Below are 19,240 nucleotides of genomic sequence, written 5' to 3'. Positions count from 1 at the left end.
CGTGGAACTCTGAAAACCATTCTTTTCTGCACTTCCTGTCTTCACCTTTATTTTGTCTGGGAATGCACAGGGACACCTCTGAACAAAAATAAGCCAACTTTCCCTTGACTGATTGTTCTGTCTTTTGAGTTTTCAAATGTGAGTACTTCTGGCTCTCAGATATGGTGAAGTAAAGAGACTGTTGGGAAGCCAGTCACAAATTAGTTGATCTTCTAGCATCTTCTACTAGAGGAATGGTTCAGGGCATTCAAATTAACAGTGTGCTCTGCCCCAAAGCTGATCTGGTTTCTAAATCACATTTGCATTTCAGAAATGTAAGAAAGAAAGCACGTAAAAATTCTGATGTGTTTTCTTAGCTCAACCTTGTCCATTCATTCTTACTGGCTCTTTTTAATCCATCACTCTAAACCCAGTCCATTCACATTTAGACTCCGTGCTCCCAGGAACTCTCTTAACTCAGAGCACCTTTAAGGCAGAACCACTTTAGGAGGTAAAGGGTGAAACGTGGCAACTCTTTCACAGGCAGGAATCACTACAGCAGAGTCACTCAGGGTAGGAGGTTTTGCTAGGACTTAAATCAGGTTGTCAACCCAAACACAATGGGCTTTGTTAACTTCTGTGTAAAGAGGAAATGGAGCAGTTTTTGGCATCCTCAGATTGTATCGTAGGGTATCCAGAATGGCAATTCCAGGCACAACCTTCATGAGACACAATTCTGCTTTTGGCTATTCACTGTTACCCAGAAGGTTAATTAGCTTTCAGAAAGACACGGAACTATCTGGCATTTTCATACTGAAGTCTATCACAGTTTTAAACTTGCGGGGAAGGACTTGGGTGTATGTGGAGGGGTCTGTCAGGGAAATAACATGGAGACCTTTTGGCTAGGGATTCTAACACCTGTGATTCATCTCAGAAATCACTGTAATTTCAAGACAGTTTTTCCGGCTTGGGCACGAGCTGAGGGGCCTGCTGTGGCGCCCTACTATTCGTTTCGGTTACCTTGGGTTCAAAAGTCCTTGGGTGGGAAGTGCAAAGGAACTGCGAAATGCCTCCTTAAGAAGCGCCTACTGCTCAGGGGGAGAAGCCACGGAATGGGCAGGGGGCCGTGGGCAAATTCTGTCACTGACTGAGCGGTAACGGCCGTGCTAGTGGGTCTGGGGACCTTTCGTTATTTGGTAACTTGCCATGGGGAACGGGGAGAGCTGTCCCTGCGCAGTAAAGAGGTCTGTGGAGACGGACTCTGCCCGAGGACCTCCTGAGGACCAGCAGGGCGCGCGTCCCGCCAACTGACAGCATGCGCCCTCCTCCGTCCACTCCCCTCCCCCGCGGCCGGTCTCTGAGCAGAGGCATCTCGCGGCAGCCTGTCCTCCCCTTCTCACTCGTCCGGGCGGACCGAGCCTTAGCGGGAGCCCCGCCTGTCTCCGGGCAGCTTGAACCCCTGAGCGCTCGCCCAGCCTGTCAGTAACCGCCGTTTGCGCTTTCTTTCTTTTTTTTTTTTTTTCCTCTTCTTTTCTTTCCCCCTTCTGCCTTTGTCCCGCTTAGTAACTGGGCTCCGACCAATCGCCGACTCACCGGCCAGCGCCGGCTGGCTCCCGATTGGCCCGCTTGGAGCGCGCAGCCGTCTCCCGCTCCTTCTCGGGAGCAAAGGCAGACAAAAGACGCAGGCTCCGAGCTCCGGCAACCGGGATCAGCCAATCACCACTCACCTTTTCCTCTCTTCCACCTCCTTCCTTCTCCCCTCCCTCCCTGCTTGGCTCGCGAGCTCCCGGCACTGACTCCTGGCGTGCGGCCAGCGCCCGGGCCGTACCATTCTGCTTGACTTTGAGGGGGAGAGGATGGGTGGTTAAGGAGCCGAGACCAAGAGAGCTGTGGGGAGAGTTAAAAACTGAGATGGAGAACAGTTTTTTGAACATTTTGTCGGGCATCTGAGAGAACCCACAGTATATCGAGGTGGAATAAAGGGGAAGGGACAGTGGGGATACTAGCTGTCCTCCCTATGTGGCGCACCAAGGTGGCGCCTCAGGAGGGGAGCGTGGGGGCGGGGGCGGGTGTTCCCCTCCGCGCCGTTAAAATGAAACTCTAGTGGCTGGAGTCCGGGCAGAGCGTGAGGGGAGCCGGCGCAGGCGGGCTTGCGTACGGCCCAGCGGGAGCTCCCAGTCGAGCAGCGCTAACTGGACTCTCTGAGAGGCCCCAGTCCCGAGGCTGCAGCAGCTTCGCTTCCGAGCCCAACTGGAGCGGAGCCCGAGTCCCCGTCCCTGAGGGGATCGTTCTCTGCAGACCAGTGGGACCCCGAAACTTGAGCGCAATACCCATCTTCCTTTTTATGCCTGCTTTTGTCACTTACCCACCTTTATACCAACGCGTTCTTTTTTTTCCCCTCCCCTCTTCATTCTCTCTCCCTCGAAGGACTTAAGTGGCTTCCGTGGAAAGATTTGGAGGCGGTGGAAGCTTTTCTCTTTGGAGAGAGCTGTGTTGAAGGGATTTTTGGGAAACTGCTTTTTAACACCTCTGCCCTCCGTCCCCCCAAGCCTTTCTGTAATCCCTTGAGGAGAAAAGCCCGTAGATGGAAAGTTCGGGGGCATTTTCCTGAGGGTTGTAGGAGGAGAGAGGGGGAGGACCCCGTCCTCGTCCTGGTAGTTGGCTGGACTTGTACGGGCAATTGGAAACCCGAAGTACATTTCCGTGTGGGACCTTTACAAATACATATTTTTAGATTTTTAAGTATCCGATAAAAAAATATATGCTTTCTATATATTTTCTGACGACCTGCCCCTGACAGCGCGATGTACAATACCGTGTGGAGTATGGACCGCGATGACGCAGACTGGAGGGAGGTGATGATGCCCTATTCGACAGAACTGATATTTTATATTGAAATGGATCCTCCAGGTACTTGGGAGAAAAAGGAATCTTGTGGTGGGTCTGATATGTGTTCAACAAGATCTTGATGTTTCCAGGGTAGAAGTATTCGTTGGTGCGCTAGATGGGATGAGGGGCAGATTTGCAGTTAGAGCTGCAGTAAAACTCCTTCTGATTTACACGTTTAAAGTTTGCAGTTAGGACCCTGATCCTATTGTCCTAGAGGGTGGGGGTGGGGGCTGGAGTAGGGGTGGGAGGAGAGACCCGTTTCTTTTACTTCTTTGCCTCTTTGCGTGTCCAGTTTTTTGTCGTGTCCCCCACCCCCATCACCCCTTTTTTTCTTTTTCAATTAAAGATTCTTCTACCTGCAAAGGATGCTTGATATCCTAGACTTGAAGTCAGTCTTTGCCTTTGGGGAAATTCTTTAAAGCTTGACACTTAATATGTTTGTCTCATTTGGTTCGTTGTGTTTTCCCTTCGTTAACTTCTCAAACTGGGTTGCCTATGTGATTATTTATTTCATACCGAAATCAAATGCCGGTTAGTGATTTTAACGGATTGGGCGTTTTTATTCAGTTATGGCCTTAGTCTGAGGTTTTTCTTCTCAGAATATAGTCGCTCATAGAGATCTATGTGCAATATTTTATTACTCTTTAATTTATGGTTACTTAATTTATGAGATAGGGTTTAATGTAACTTCAATTCTTAGAGTGAAGAAAGGAGGAACCTTTTTGTGTAAATGTATATGATGTGTACATATATGTGATAGGTTTGAATACACATAATGTGAATGGTACATATACTGTATTTTTATTTTAGAGCTTTGTCTGAGACCCTTACAGACATTTTGTGTATCTGGTAGAAAAGGAGAAAGAAGGGAAATGGAAAAGTTGGGTAATTTTTTTCGTTAAAGTCTACCCCATTTAATGGTTATTAGCTGTCAGATTTTCAAACCCTGTTTGAATTATAGACAGTGCTGTATGTAATGATTTTGAATAAGGAGAGGGCCTTTGTGACTCCTTATTTTTGTTGAAGATGAATTCATCTTGTCTTTTAAAAATGTCTTACAGCTAAACCTACAGAACAAATTGTGTGTCATTGGGGAACCTCAATTATTATAAGAATATTTTTAGAAATGTTTGAAAGGATTTGAGCCCATGCAAGTGTGATGAAGTATAACTGTTTTATAGAACATATGTAGAAATTATCCCCTGTGTCCTTGTGAACGGTGAATTATCCTCTTTGTTTTTTTTAAATTAGTCATAGTACTAAATGATGCTATATTAAAAACTAATATTGAATCAACCTTTGTCACTCTTAGTGATCTCTTAGAATTTTTTTCTTTTCCCCTTATTTGGAGCCTTCTTTATTTGTATTATTATTATGACTGCAATCCAGATGCAGCTTTCTGGTGTTACACAAAGTTTGTGAGATTTGCCACCCATCTATTGTGTGTATTTCCTCCTTTGTTTCCCCAATGGTAAAGTATCATTTCTATTAGATGCGTTTGTCATTCATGTACATGGAAATTTAGTACATCATTGGTTCCTGTCCTCTATAAAGTAGGGTTAATAATTCTAGATTTGTTATTATAAGAATTATATATTCAAACTGCCTTACAATCATATAGTATCTTGCCTTGCAGACATACAAAGGGAATTTGTATGGGCGGAGAGGTGAGTGGGGAGGAGGGGAGAAAAATAAAGAAGGCACTGATGTTTGAAAAATATGGGCCTAGTAGAAAAATATTGGCCAAGTTGAGCTGAGTTGTCCAAAAATGATTTTTTAAAAAGTTGACGAATTATGTAGTGATGTGGGTCCTATAAGGTTGTATAGCAAATTCTGATCCAAACTGTGTATTTCGTGGAAATAAACTTTTGAGTTGAAAATGTTCATCCTTGAATGAAATTTTGCATACTGAGATTCTATTCAGAATATTGAAAATATGTATATGCTGTTGTAACCTTAATGTAGAATACAGTTAGTTATTTCTGGAAGCTTTTTAAAAGGAAGCACACTTGAATGTGCTGAAATAGTGTCTATGAAGTGAATGTTTTTTAATGGAAATAATATGAACACCAACCTTGTTTTGTGTGATAAATTAAGTTTTTGAAACATTTAAAACTAAGTAAATAATAATAAACAGAGAATAATATTTAGGTGGCAGCATATCCTGTATCTGTCTTTTTCCTAGACCCTATCCCAGTTCAAGCTCTTATTTCCTTCCTGGACTGGACTGTTATGGTAACACACTAATTGTTCTCCCTCTGTTTCTATTCTGTGTGGTTCATAGTAGTATTAAAGTATCATCTAATGATTTGCCTTCCAATGGTAAATCTTCCAACGACTTCCCTTTGCCTACTGAAAAAAGCCCCAGTTTGCTCACCCTGTCATATATAAGTCCCTCTGTTTTTGCTACCAACCTAATTTTCCAGCCTAGTCTCCTCCTGGAGTCTATCACAAGTTCTATGGAAGCAATTCTGTACTTGCCGTTCCTTGAATGTATGCTTTTTCCTCTTCCTGGGATGCTTTTCACTCCCAGTGGTTACTTGTTGAAATTTTGTATATTTATATGAGTTTAGAGCCCAGGTTAGACGCCTTCTTTACCAGGATGTGTGTTCCCCAATTCCTGTGTTAGAAGACATGTTCCCTTCCTTTTCTCTCTCTCTCCTAGCATTTCTTAGAACTTCTAGTTTATCTAGAGTTGCTTCTGCATTTAGTTAGTACACTTTCCCCATGGAATTGTCTTCTCACCAGATTATGAGCTGCTTCGCTTGCTCAGAATCTTGCAAGTAGTAGACAATTTAATACATATGTATTGAATTAATAAATACGTAAGGAGCACCATTTCTTTCTAGACTTTTAAGTGCTTTTCTACTTAAAAGTCCTTGGTCACCTTTCTTTGGCTATTGGAATAGCCTAGGGTTAAATAACTTCTGAATTACAGAGTTGTTGACTTAGGGCCCTTAACTGTAATATTAATATTACAGTTTTAAGAATATGGTTTATTTACATCTTGATTTTAGACTGAACCAAAAATGCACAATTATCTATTATTGCTTCCAGTGGCCTCAAAAACTGGTTTTCAAAGACGTTTTTCTCCAGCTTATCTTTTGAAAAAGTACCATTGCCATGCATCCTGAAGGTTTCTAATAACTGCATAGATTGCTACATCTACTGTTACTTACTGCAATGTAAGGAATGGGAATTTGATGTCTTAATCTTTATGTATTTCCCAGAAGCAATAGAAATACTGAATTGTTTAGATGAAACATTGAAACATACTTTTTTTTGGAAAAGTTAAGATTGTGGTACAGAGAATTGCTTATAAGTATCTTGGTTAATCCTGTTGTTATTTGGGAATTGGGGTTATTCTCTAATAGGCCTCTCAAAGAGCCCTGCTTTTGGTATATGAGCTACTGGAGGATTATCAATACATAATTGATCATAAACTCATGCTCAAAGCTTATGTAGATAGTGGTCTAGTAGCTTACAGTTTATTTTGGACATTGTCATTGTTTTATTTTGGGAAGATGTAATAATTTCTTTTAAAAGTTAATGAATATAATTCTTTTTAAAATTGCAGACTTTTTTTGTCTTAATCAAGACAAATTTCTGAAATTATATGTAGGGCAGCAGCATCTCTTCAGTAGTACAGTTGACCCTTGAACCACATGGGGGTTAAGGGTGCTGACCCCCATGTGGTTGAAAATCTATGTATAACTTTGACCTCCCCGAAATTAACTAATAGCTTACTGCTGACCAGAAGCCTTAGCAATAACATAAATGGTTGATTAACACATATTTAGTATGTTATGTATTATATACTGTATTCTTTCAGTAAAGTAAACTAGAGGAAAGAAAATGTTTTTTCAAATTTTCGCAAATCTCCAAAATTTTTTCCAATATATTTGTTGAAAAAAAAAACTGTGTATAAGTATAAGATCTGTGCTGTTCAAACCTGTGTTGTTCAAGGGTCAACTGTAATGGGAAATGAAAAGTTTTAATTGTTCAGCCGAACATGAATATAGAAAGGTCCAGAAAAGCAGTTCTCAATTATTTTGGTCTCTATACCTCTGTTATACTCTTTTTTAATTTTAATTTTAATTTTAATTTTGGTATCAATCTACAATTACATGAACATCATTATGTTTACTAGACTCCCCCCTGTTATACTCTTAAAATTAATTGAAGATCCCAAAGAACTCCTGGTTTGGTTATATTTATGGATATTTACTGTTTTAGAATAAAACATTTAAAACATATTTAATTTATTTAAAAATAATAAAGCATTATGTTAACATAACTTTTGGAAAAAACCTATATTTTCCAGAAAACAAGAAAAAAATTAGAAAAGCGTCATTGTTTTACATTTTCGCAAATAACTTTGATGTCTGTCTTTTTAATCTTTAATGCCTGGCTTAACAGAAGACATCTAAATTCCAGGTCTGTTCCTGCATTCGGTTTGTTGAGACATCACAGGTCATCATAGTCTCTGGAAAACTCCACTGTATAGTTGTGAGAGAATGAGAGTGCAAAAAGCAAATAATGTCTTAGTAATACCATGAAAATATTTTTGTCCTCTTGAACCCTCTTAAAAGGCCTTGGGTCTCTGGACTACACTTTGAGAACCACTAGTCTAGAAGTTACTTGACTACATAGTTTGATGGCCAACCTAGTAAAGTATCTTCTGACTTTTTTGAAGCCAGATAAAAAGATGATTTCAGGAAACATACTTGCTCACTCTGGTATAGCTGGTATTTTCATCCTGGTGAAATTTAGATTAAGTAACATTCTGGTGGACAACTGGCACTCCAGCCATGTGGTTGGGGAAAATAATTGAAGAAATAGTTCACCTGCTACCATGTGGTCCTTACTCTTAAGCAGGTTGGGCATTCTACTTCTGTGGTTGAATTTTTCTTTATAACTCTGAACATTTGATGGGTTGGTTCTTCTTATATAAATGTTTCTCCTGTGTGTGGTAAGATACTTCTTTTGAGCTAGGTATCACTTTTTAATGATATTGTAGTATGGGCTAAATATTAATATAGTCAAGTGATGTAATAACCATGCCAGTTTTTTCTGCATCTTCTTGTTGAAAAAGATTAGTCATTGCTTTTATTTAATGTATTGCAGTTTATAGTATATCCAACTATTTTCATTAGGAGTATGGTGAGATGTCATTTGATAATGTTTTTAAAATTTATTCTCAGTGTTTTCATGCTGAACACCTTTTTATTTTTCTTAGAATGTTTGAAAGATTGGATATGTTTATGGTCACTATATTTAGCAAAGTAGGTAGAAAAATAATTACAAATATGTTTATTGATATGATATAATTTTTATTGCTATTAAAGGGTGATGCAGCCTGAATATAGTAAAAAGAACACAGGCTTTGGAAACATGATATGGTATCCAAACCTACTAGCTTTGCTTCTAACACTGCCCAAGGTTAAATGATTAGTACTTAATGTCTCTGAGCATTGAGAATTGGAATGCCAGTGCTGTTTTGTAAACTAATGCTTACCTTTCAGAGTTGCTCTGGGGATTAGATGGACTATATCAATACCTAGGCTCAGTGTTTGGCATATGGCATGAACCGAGTTCATTGTAGCTTATATCTTAAAACATACTGATAACATATAATTATCCTAAGTCTACCTCATTGGGTACTCTTGAGTCAAAACCTTTTGAGCTGTCTTGTCCCATTTTTCATCCCTGACATTTAAACTGGGACCATTTTGTTTTTGGAAGAATTCTCTAGGGTCTTTTATAGTTGGAACATCTCATGAATCTATGGAAATGTCACTCCACGTCATTTTTTTTTTTAGTTTCTATTGCTCTTGTCTAGCTCTTCATCACCTCACATTTGAAATGATTTGTAATGAAGGTAATAGTTGCTAACATTTGTTGAATAATTAATATAGACCAAGCACTATGTTAAATGTGTAGTATTTCTTTTAGCCACACAACAACCTTGTAAAATAAGCACTTTTATTACCCTACTTTACAGACAGGATACTGAGACTTAGTTGTTTAATAACTTATTCAATGCCTCTCAGCTAGCAAGTAGCGGAGCAGGTCTGTCTGACTGACTCTTAACACCCATGTTCTTAACCAGTACCTCCTAACTGGTTGCTCTGTTTCTAGTTTTTTCTTTCCTTTCCTCAAAAGTTTATCCTGAATTCTAAGGCAGGTTAATCTTACTGAAACATTATTTTCATTATCAATCCGCACTAGTTAGACATAATCAGAAGCTCCATTTCTTTTAAGCAGAGGCCATGTTCTTAAACTTGGCATACATGATCTTTAGTAATATGGTACCAGTTTATGTTTCCAACTTAATTACTAATTCTCTATGCTGTCCTCAGGGTATACCTTGCTTATTCCCATCTCCAGCCTTTGCTTATGCTACTGCTTATGTTAGATTATGCCTATCCCACCCCCATCTTCAAATTAGGATAATTTGCAAGATCCCCTTCTTTCTTTTCTTCCTCCAAAAATTCTAGCACCGAATCTCATAATTATCTAGGGCTGTGATCTGTTATTTTGACACAAAATCATGTGTTAATAGTATAGCATTTAATTAGTTTGTGGATATAATTTATCTCCCCAAAAAGATATAAGCTTCTTGAGGTCAAGTTATTGTATTTCTTTTTCATTTTTTGATTTTTTCTGTAAACATCCAATACCTAAATATTTTGATAAATCTAGGCCTGTGGACCCAACCAACTTCATTTTGTGACTTGAGTTTTGAAATGTTGATACTATTTATTATCAATATGTGACCTTTAAACTTAGATCATTTATTCTAACAAAACAATGAAAAATGCAATACTAAACATTATTAGCAAATTCTGTGGTTTTGAGTAAGAGTCATTTTTGAAATTTTTAAGAATTAAAAGTGAGTAGTAAGGTTTTTTTTTAAACTAAAGTGTTGTCGATAAACAATCTTATGTAGGTTTCAAATATACAACACAGTGGTTCAACAGCTCCCTGAATTATTAAGTTCTCCTTCCGCAACCTCCCCACCCTCACTAATGCTATTACTATTTGTCGGTTTAGAAAGATGTTACAGAATTGTTGGCTATATTCTCCATGCTGTATATGAGTAGTAAGTTTTTGAATATTTATTAGGCTAATTTTACATAGCACTGGGCCAAATGTAGATTGAAGTTACCCAATGTATTACTATACCAATTAAATGTTGAATGAGTAGGACTTGACTTACAATAACAAGGTAAGGTCATTCATCAAGCCTTAAAAGATCAACATCCAAATAATTTGTCCAGAGATGGTTTATTTGTTTTTTCTTATGCATATTTGTAAGTTCATATAAAATTAAGAGGGTTAACATATTCTTTTTAAAGAAGAGGCAGTAGGTTAGATCCAGCCTGCCAGATCATACCATTTTGCATGTCCCATGTCAGTATAAAAACTGCCCTGTGCCCTATAAATATGAGCCAACACAAAGCTGAAGTCAGTACCATCACGTCATACCATCTACCATTATTCAGCCTTGGACTTCCTGTCTGATGGTCTGTTTGTGGGCCAGATTAATTGTCTCCCCTTGTCTACGGGTATAGGTCAACAAATCCAGAGCATGTGGCTATGTAATCTTAAATACTTATTTTTGTAGTTTTTAAACTTAAGAAAACTAAATTCAATCATAAATCAAATTAAAAATTCATCTAAATTGTTTTGGAGAAGGCCTCATAGAAATGAACCATTTGTGCTACAAAAATATTGCCTTAGAGTCTGTTCTTTCATATGTATTATTATTTTTGACTTTGTAACTTTACAACAGAGTCATTCAGTATGGTATAATTCATGTTGAGTTTCCAATATGCATTTGTAGAATTAACCACTAACCTTTTTTCTGAGGTTAGTCCTGGGATATGATTCATAAAAATGTATTTAGTTAGTATGTTTTCAGCAGTAAGCAGCAAAACCTAATTCAAAATGGCTTAAGAAATAAGAAATTTTATCTTTTCATATAATAGGCTTCAGGGTTAGTTGGTTACAGCAGTTCAGCAATGTCAGTAAAAACCCATATTCTTACCATGGTTGAATTCTGGTGTCCTTGAGGTTGGCTTCATCTTTCATTCAGGCTAGTAGAAAAATGGTTGTAGTGATCTCAGCTGTCATATCTATACATAAGAACTTCTAAAAGAAGAAGAAAGATGTCTCTTCCGTGCCTGTTTTCAGAGAGAAGAAACCTTACAAAACCTCTAGCAGACTTCTTTCACCTCATCATTTTAGCCAGAATTGGGCCATATGCACATTTGTGAACCAATCACTAGTGAATTACTCTTGAACTAACCAAGTCCTTGCAAGAAATCTGGACTGGTGATGACTTTCCCTGAGGCATTGTATTGGGGAGGGCTTCTGTTACAAAGGAAAGAGGGGATGAATGCTAGGTAGGTAATCAACAAGGGCCATTCTGGAAAATGATTTGGAGAATCATAGCACTTTTCAAAGTTCTGTCTTTGTATTAGTAAATAAAAAGAATTAGCAAGTTATTTTTTTTTTCCAAAACAAAATCCAGCTATAGGAAACCTATTTTCATTTTTTAAACTGGAATTTGCAGGGTTACATAATACTGACAGTTAAATGTAAGAGATGCCTTTTCCTGTCTTTCTTGTCAGTTGCTTATTAGAAGATAAGGAATTTAACTTCTCTGGTTGACAGTTTCCTTATTTGAGGCTTGCAAAGCATTGATATAGAGTATATTAATGTATCAAGTAAATGAGTGTGAGAGGGCATTTTGCAAAACTGTAAATTCCAAAGTTCAAAGTTTAGTAAATTAAGTAATAAGTGGAATAACTTATGATTTGACTGACTAGCCTTAAAAATTAGGACACTAAAGTAACTGGTAGGTCATGTCTTTCAATTAAAATGTACTATGTAACTAAGTCTTGACTCTTTCAGTATGTTGGAAATCTAGAGGCAGTATATAGTGGGCTAGTAAAATGAGGGGCTCTGGAATCACACTGCCTAAATTCAGATTGTGCCTCTGCTACCTTGTGACATGTATCCCTGAGAGATTTACTTATCTCTTCTGAGTTTCAGTTTCCTCACCTAAAAAATGTGGATGACAATGGTACCCTTACCTAAAAATGAGGATGATAATGGTCCTTCAATAGGATTGATGTGAGGATTTAGTAAATTAATAACTGTAAAGCACTTAACATGGTGCCTGGGACATGTTAAGCACCCATAAATGTTTTTGTTCATGTGTTAATTAATGTCTTTCAACAACTATTTTATTGTCAGGTACTGTTCTAGGTATAGCAGTGAACAGAACAGCAAAACTCCCTGTGTTCATGGAGTATATATTTTTAAGGGAGGGTAGAGAACAGAGAATAAAATTCATAAGTAAAATACATAGTGATGGTGATAATGATAGAAAAAGAACAAAAATAGAGAGTGCTGGGTGGGGGAACTGCTATTTTAAATAGGAGGAAAAGGAGGGCATGACCTAAAGGAGGTGAGGGAGTTGTGAGGGCAGAGAGTGTGCCAGGGAGAGGGAACCCAAAATGACTTACTCTGAGGCAGGAACATTTCTCATCTTTTAGCTTGCGACACTGACAGTTTCCTAGTCTGTGTAGCAGAGAAAAGAATATTAACCCCATTGTAGGGTTATTGTCAGAATTATATGAATTACTGCTTTTGAAACACTTAGAGGAGGCATTTGTTATTAATGTTGCTATTTACATTATTATTAAGCTGGGATGCTTTGTGACATAATCTTTCTTCCATTGAGAGGAAGCACCAGAGGAGGCCAGTGTGGCTGGAGTGGAATGAAAGAAAAGTGGTAAGAAATGAAATGTGATGGTATGGATGATGGAGAAGACTGTAGGACATTGTAAGAACTTCGGATTTTAAAATTTGAGATGAGAAGCCCTCCAAGTATATTGAATAGTGATGTGTTATGATTTCTGGCCTAAAAGATCATTCTGGCTGCTGATGAAGAGTAGGAAAAGGTGCAAGTGGAGAAACTGGATAGGAGGCTATTGCAGTTAAACAAGCTGAGGGATGGTGGCTTGGACAAAGGTAGAAGCTACAGAGGTGGTGAAAAGTGGTTGGATTCTGAATATTATTACCAGTTACATAGCTTGCCATTTCTAAGCTGACTGGTCTCTTTATTTTCTAATTTCTTTAGTTTTATATTTCTCTATATGCCTTAATAATTAAAAGATTTAGTTTTTAAAATAATACCTAAACTATATATTTTTTAATGTATTTTTTTCTTTTCTGAAGTATTGTAATTTCTGATCTCTGACATTTGGGTGCAAAGCAGCGTATGTGACCTTAGTTCTTTGATGAATGTTCACTCTTTTTTTTAGTTAAGGTATCATTGATAGAAAATCTTATGAACGTTTCAGTTGAGCAACATTGTGGTTTCAACATTCAGCCATATTATCAAGTCTGCCCCGCCACCGCATTGATGCTAGAGTCATTACTTGTCTTCTCCATGCCGTACTGCCTTCCCCATGACCTACCTATATTGTGAGTGCTAATTATAATGCCCCTTAATCTCCTCCCTCCCTACCCAACTTCCCCAGCCCCTTCCCTTGGGTAAACTCTAGTACCTCTTGGAGTCGGTGAGTCTGCTGCTGTTTTGTTCCTTCAGTTTTGCTTTGTTGTTACACTCCACAAATGAGTGAAATCATTTGGTACCTATCTTTCTCCACCCAGCTTATTTCACTGAGCATAATATCCGCTAGTTTTATTTATGTTGTTGCAAATGGTAGGATTTGTTTCTTTCTTATGGCTGAATAGTATTCCATTGTGTATATGTACCACTTTATCCATTCATCTACTGATGGACATTTAGGTTGCTTCCATATTTTGGCTATTGAAAATAGTGCTGCAATAAACATAGGGGCACATGTCTTTTTGAATCAGGGACCTTGTTTTCTTCAAATAAATTCCTAGGAGTGGAATTCCTGGGTCAAATGGTATTTCTGTTTTTAGTTTTTTGAGGAACCTCCATATTGCTTTCTGCAATGGTTGAACTAATTTACATTCCCACCAACAGTGTAGGAGGGTTCCCCCTCTTTCTCCACATTCTCACCAGCATTTGTTGTTCCTTGTTTTTTGGATGTTGGCCATCCTAACTGGTGTGAGGCAATATCTCATTGTGGTTTTAATTTGCATTTCCCTGATAATTAGTGATGTGGAGCATCTTTTAATGTGTCTGTTGGTCATCTGAGTTTTTCTTTGGGGAAGTGTCTGATCTGATCTTCCATCCATTTTTTACTTGGGTTATTTGCTTTTTGGATGTTGAGGCATATGAGCTCTTTATGTATTTTGGATGTTAACCTCTTACCAGATGAGTCATTTACGAATATATTCTCCCATACTGTAGGATACCTTTTGTTCTACTGATGGTATCCATGCTGTACAGAAGCTTTTTAGTTTGATGTAGTCCCATTTGTTCAATTTTAATTTTGTTTCCCTGCCTGAGGAGATGTGCTCAGGAAAAAGTTGCTTATGTTTATATTCAAGAGATTTTTGCTTATGTTTTCTTCTATGAGTTTTATGGTTTCAAGAGCTACATTCAGGTCTTTGATCCATTTTGAATTTACTTTTGTGTGTGGAATTAGACAATAATCCAGTTTCATTCTCTTACATGTAGCTGTCCAGTTTTGCCAACACCAGCTGTTGAAGAGGCTGTCATTTCCCCATTGCATGTCCATGGCTCCTTTATTGTATATTAATTGACCATATATGTTTGGGTTGATGTCTGGAGTCTCTATTCTATTCCTTTGGTCTGTGGGTCTGTTCTTGTGCCAGTACCAAATTGTTTTGATTACTGTGGCTTTGTAGTAGAGCTTGAAGTTGGGAAGTGAGATGCCCCTGCTTTATTATTCCTTCGCAGGGTTGCTTTGGCTATTCAGGGTCTTTTGTGGTTCCATATGAATCTTAGAACTATTTGTTCTAGTTTGTTAAAGAATGCTGTTGGTATTTTGATAGGGATTGCATTAAATCTGTAGATTGCTTTAGGCTGGCTGGCCATTTTGACAATATTATTTCTTCCTATTCATGAGCATGGAATGTATTTCCATTTATTGGTGCCTTCTTTAATTTCTCTCATGAGTGTCTTCTAGTTTTCAGAGTATAGGTCTTTCACCTCCCTGGTTAGGTTTACTCCTAGGTATTTTATTATTTTTGATGCTATTGAAAATGGAGTTATTTTCCTGATTTCTCTTTCTGCTAGTTCATCATTGGTATATAGGAATGCAACAGATTTCTGTGTATTAAATTTGTATCCAGCAGCTTTGCTGAATTCAGTTATTAGTTGTCGTAGTTTTTGGGTTGTTTCTATAGTTTTTTTAATATACAATATCATGTCATCTGCAAACAGTGACAGTGATGAACACTTACTCTTGAGTTACCTTTATAAACACTACTGTGTTAATCTAGACTATAATTTACTTTTAAAAGTAACTTTGGAAAGGAAATGGTCTTAAAGTTATAAAAGATAAAATAAAGAGAAGGAAGCCTTGCTTTACATATTTCTTTTTACTTTTTTTTTTTAAATCTGGAAAAATCTGTATTACATCTTCATTTTTGAAAGCTTTGCTGGATATAAGGTTCTTTTTTTTCCCCTTTTTAAAAAATTTTCTTATCATTAATCTACAATTACATGAAGAACATTGTTTACTAGGCTCTCCCCTACCCAAAGCTCCCCCAACAAACCCCATTACTGTCACTGTCCATTAGCATAGTAAGATGTTGTAGAATCACTACTTGTCTTCTCTGTGTTGCAAAGCCCTCCCCTTTCCCCCACTCCCCACATTATACATGCTAATCATAATACCCCCTTTCTTCTTCCCTGCCCTTATCCCTCCCTACCCTCCCATTCTCCCCAGTCTCTTTCCCTTTGGTAACTGTTAGTCCATTCTTGGGTTCTGTGATTCTGCTGATTATACTCAACAGATGAGTGAAATCATTTGGTATTTCTCTTTCTCTGCTTGGCTTATTTCACTGAGCATAATACCCTCTAGCTCCATCCATGTTGTTGCAAATGGTAGGATTTGTTTTCTTATGGCTGAATAATATTCCATTGTGTATATGTATCACCTCTTCTTTATCCATTCATCTACTGATGGACACTTAGGTTGCTTCCATTTCTTGGCTATTGTAAATAGTGCTGCGATAAACATAGGGGTGCATCTGTCTTTTTCAAACTGGAGTGCTGCATTCTTAGGGTAAATTCCTAGAAGTGGAATTATTTCTTTTTACTTTATGTGCCAAAGTTGTTGGTATTTTAGAATAATTAAAATGTATTTATGTGTTTTACTTATTAGTGTGGTGCTTAAGTACTTGAGTATAGATATTTTATGAAATGGGGGAGTGTTGCTGTTTACGAGCTTAAGACTCAGTCGTTTGAATTTTCAGTTTTAACCCTGTCATCTAGCTTGTGACTCTGGTCAGTTTCCTAGTTTGTATAGCAGGGAGAAGAATATTAACCTCATGGTAGCATAATTGTGACAATTATATGAATTAGTACATTTAAGACACCTAGAACAGGTATTTGTTGTTATTGCTTTCATAATTATTAAGCTGGGATGCTTTGTGACATGCCTTCTTTCTTCCATACAGAGGAAGCACCAGCCTAACACTTAAATTAAAAAGTTACTTAAATCTTTATTCCAGCCTCTCAAAAAATGCCAAAGGATTACATTCATACCATACTGCAATACTGCTTAAAATCTGATTTTTTCATTTTGATCAGTATCTTTCCATGTTTAATCCCAAACTTCTCTTTTTTAAAATTAGCTAAACTCTCATAACTGCTTGAACAATCTCATTCTTTTTGTTTCTTTCCTCCCTTTCTGAAACTTAATAGTTTGTCTTCCAGGAGTACCTGCCTCCCTTTGAACACTCTTTTTTGCTTATTTCATTACTTTGATCTGTACAATAAGGGACAGGAACCAAGGGAGTAAAGAAAGGAAGCTATGAATACTCATACAGCAACATTTTTTATTTTGTCATGCTGTGGTAGAGGGTATAACATGTTTTAAAGGGATAATCCCGTGGTTCAGACTTGTTACAAGGCATCAGTTCAGGACTTGGGGTTTGGTCTTCGAGTAGTCATGAACTACAAGAGCATCTGTCCCATCTGTGACTGTGACTGACCTGGGCCTCTCTTTTGATTCCTAGAGCTCATCCATGGGCATTTGAAGTAGAGTGAACCAAAAAAAATGCATGCAGTATATCCAATGCAATGTTTGGGACATATTTATACTAAAAAAATGACAGTTTATCTGAAGTTCAAATTTAATCGAATGTCCTGTACTTTTTATTTGCTAAATCTGGCAACCATAATTTGGAGAGAGGCTGGTCAATTGACAGTATTTCCCAGTACATTCTCTCTCTGGTGTTTAGGGGTAGATGTGTAACTTGATGTAGTGATATCAAGATACTTTCAGTTTCAATAACAAAAAATCCAACTCAAATTGGTTTAAACAAATAGAATTTTTTTTATTAAGGTATTATTGATATACACTCCTGTGAAGGTTTCACATGAAAAACAATGTGGTTACTACATTCACCCATATTATCGAGTCCCTCCCATACCCCACTGCAGTCACTGTTCCATCAGTGTAGTAAGATGCCACAGAGTCACTACTTGTCTTCTCCGTGCTGCACTGTCTTCCCCAGGATCCCCCCCACACCATGTGTACTAATCATAATACCCCTCAATCTCCTTCTCCCTCCCTCCTCCCCATCCCCAACCCTTCCCCTTTGGTAACCACTAATCCCTTCTTGGAGTTTGTGAGTCTGCTGCTTAAACAAAGTTTGTAGGGTCATGTAATTGAAAAGTCCACAGGAAACGAGGGCCCCTGCCATGATTTGATCAAGACTATCAGGCTTTTGCCCTGTTTTCCTGCATTTCTCTTGGGTCTACACTGTGTCTCAGCTTTTTTCTCAGGCTGGCTCCCTCATAGTACTAGGTGACTGCTTTTGGCTCCTGTGATTTAACATGGTTCCTCATTTTGGGGAGATGCTTCTCATAAGTATAACATGAAGATTCTGAAACTGACACTAATTAGACTATCCCTGTTTCAAAGGGTCAAATCTGGATTCCTTGAATTATTAATTGTAGCTTTATTTAGACCAGTGACTCTTAAACTTGAGTGTCCATCAGAATCACCTGGAGGACTTGGTAAAATGTAGATTGCTAGGCCCTGCTCCCAGAGTTTCTGATTCAGAAGGTTTGGGGTTGGGTTCTAAGAATTTATATTTGTAACAAGTTTATAGTTATTACTGATTTGGCTCCTCCACAAACCACATTTTGAGAACTGCTCTGTCAAATTAGGGCCTACTCTTGGAGTTGGGAAGAGGTCAGTCCCACATAAACTCCTTACCAGTGTGGGGAAGGAACAAGATACATTTTGAGGAGATAATTACAGTGTCCACTAAAGAGGACTATTGTTTTTTGCCTTGCCAGCTTCGCTTCCCTCTTACTTAGGTAACAGCTTCTTGCGTTTTCTCTTGGAATCACTCCTCTCCCATTTGCAGTCAGTGTGGTTTGGGTAGATTTGAGCTAACCCATTGGCTTTAAGTATGGGCACATGACCCAGGCCTAGCCAATAAGATCACTGCATTTGCCTGGCCACAGTGATTAGTCCAGGAGTTAATAGGGCAGTGATTCTTTGTAATATAGTCAGTGCACATTACTATACATTACTATTTACTATACTGGCCAGTGATACAAAGATGACATAATCCTTGTCCTTAAGGAGTTTAGGCTGTAATTAAGCAATACTCACATGTAAACAAACACATCCAGTATTTCTGATTACAACTCCCTTCCTCTCTCCCGGGTATCATCTTAATATACATTTCCATTATATGCTGTATTACCCTTTATAATCCTTAATCACACTTATTATTAGCCACTTAGTGTCTTTAGTCCTCATTAGGTTATAAATTCCATCAGAATGAGGACTGAGTCCATAATTAAGCAGTGGATCTCCAGTATCTAGCACTGTCTCTGGCACATAGAAGTACTCAGTAAATATCTGTTGGATGAATATTTTAATATAGTAATAGAAAAAATGTATAAATAGAAAAGGGAATGATTGGTTTACTGGTGAGGTAGTAGAGAGATAACAGCTTGGGTAAATGCACAGAGTTGTTACAGCACCGTAGTGTATTTTGAAAACTAAGTAATTCAGTTTTGTTGGAGCAAAATGTGTGAGGTGGGAAGTGGTAGTAAGTGAATTTGGAGAGGTAGGTGAGGGAAAAATCATGAAAGGCCCCAAATGCTACAGTTAGAAGGTTGGATTTCATCCTGTGGGCAGTTGGGGAGTCACTGACTGACTGGTTTCAAGTAGGGAAAAGAATGTGTTGGCTGCAAAGT

The 19,240-nt window shown here is 38.1% G+C and overlaps 1 protein-coding gene across 3 annotated transcripts in view; it reads left to right on the top strand.

Annotated features, from left to right (window-relative positions):
* Positions 1-2,076: 2,076 nt before the first annotated feature.
* Positions 2,077-19,240, top strand: part of PIK3R3 (phosphoinositide-3-kinase regulatory subunit 3) — a 118,012-nt gene continuing 100,848 nt past the window's right edge. Inside the window, exon 1 of one of the 3 annotated variants that reach the window (XM_073233853.1) lies at positions 2,077-2,916. In XM_073233853.1, coding sequence (XP_073089954.1) covers positions 2,784-2,916 — 133 coding nt within the window. In that variant the 5' untranslated portion in view covers positions 2,077-2,783. The remainder of the gene's footprint in view (positions 2,917-19,240) is intronic. The other 2 variants (XM_017658626.3, XM_073233855.1) reach the window with 2 other exon arrangements.

The sequence above is a fragment of the Manis javanica genome, chromosome 4 (genome assembly GCF_040802235.1).
Source record: "Manis javanica isolate MJ-LG chromosome 4, MJ_LKY, whole genome shotgun sequence".
In the NCBI taxonomy this organism is placed as follows: Eukaryota; Metazoa; Chordata; class Mammalia; order Pholidota; family Manidae; genus Manis; species Manis javanica.
Note: the sequence above shows the minus strand (reverse complement) of the source record. Positions and strands in the feature narration are given on the sequence as shown.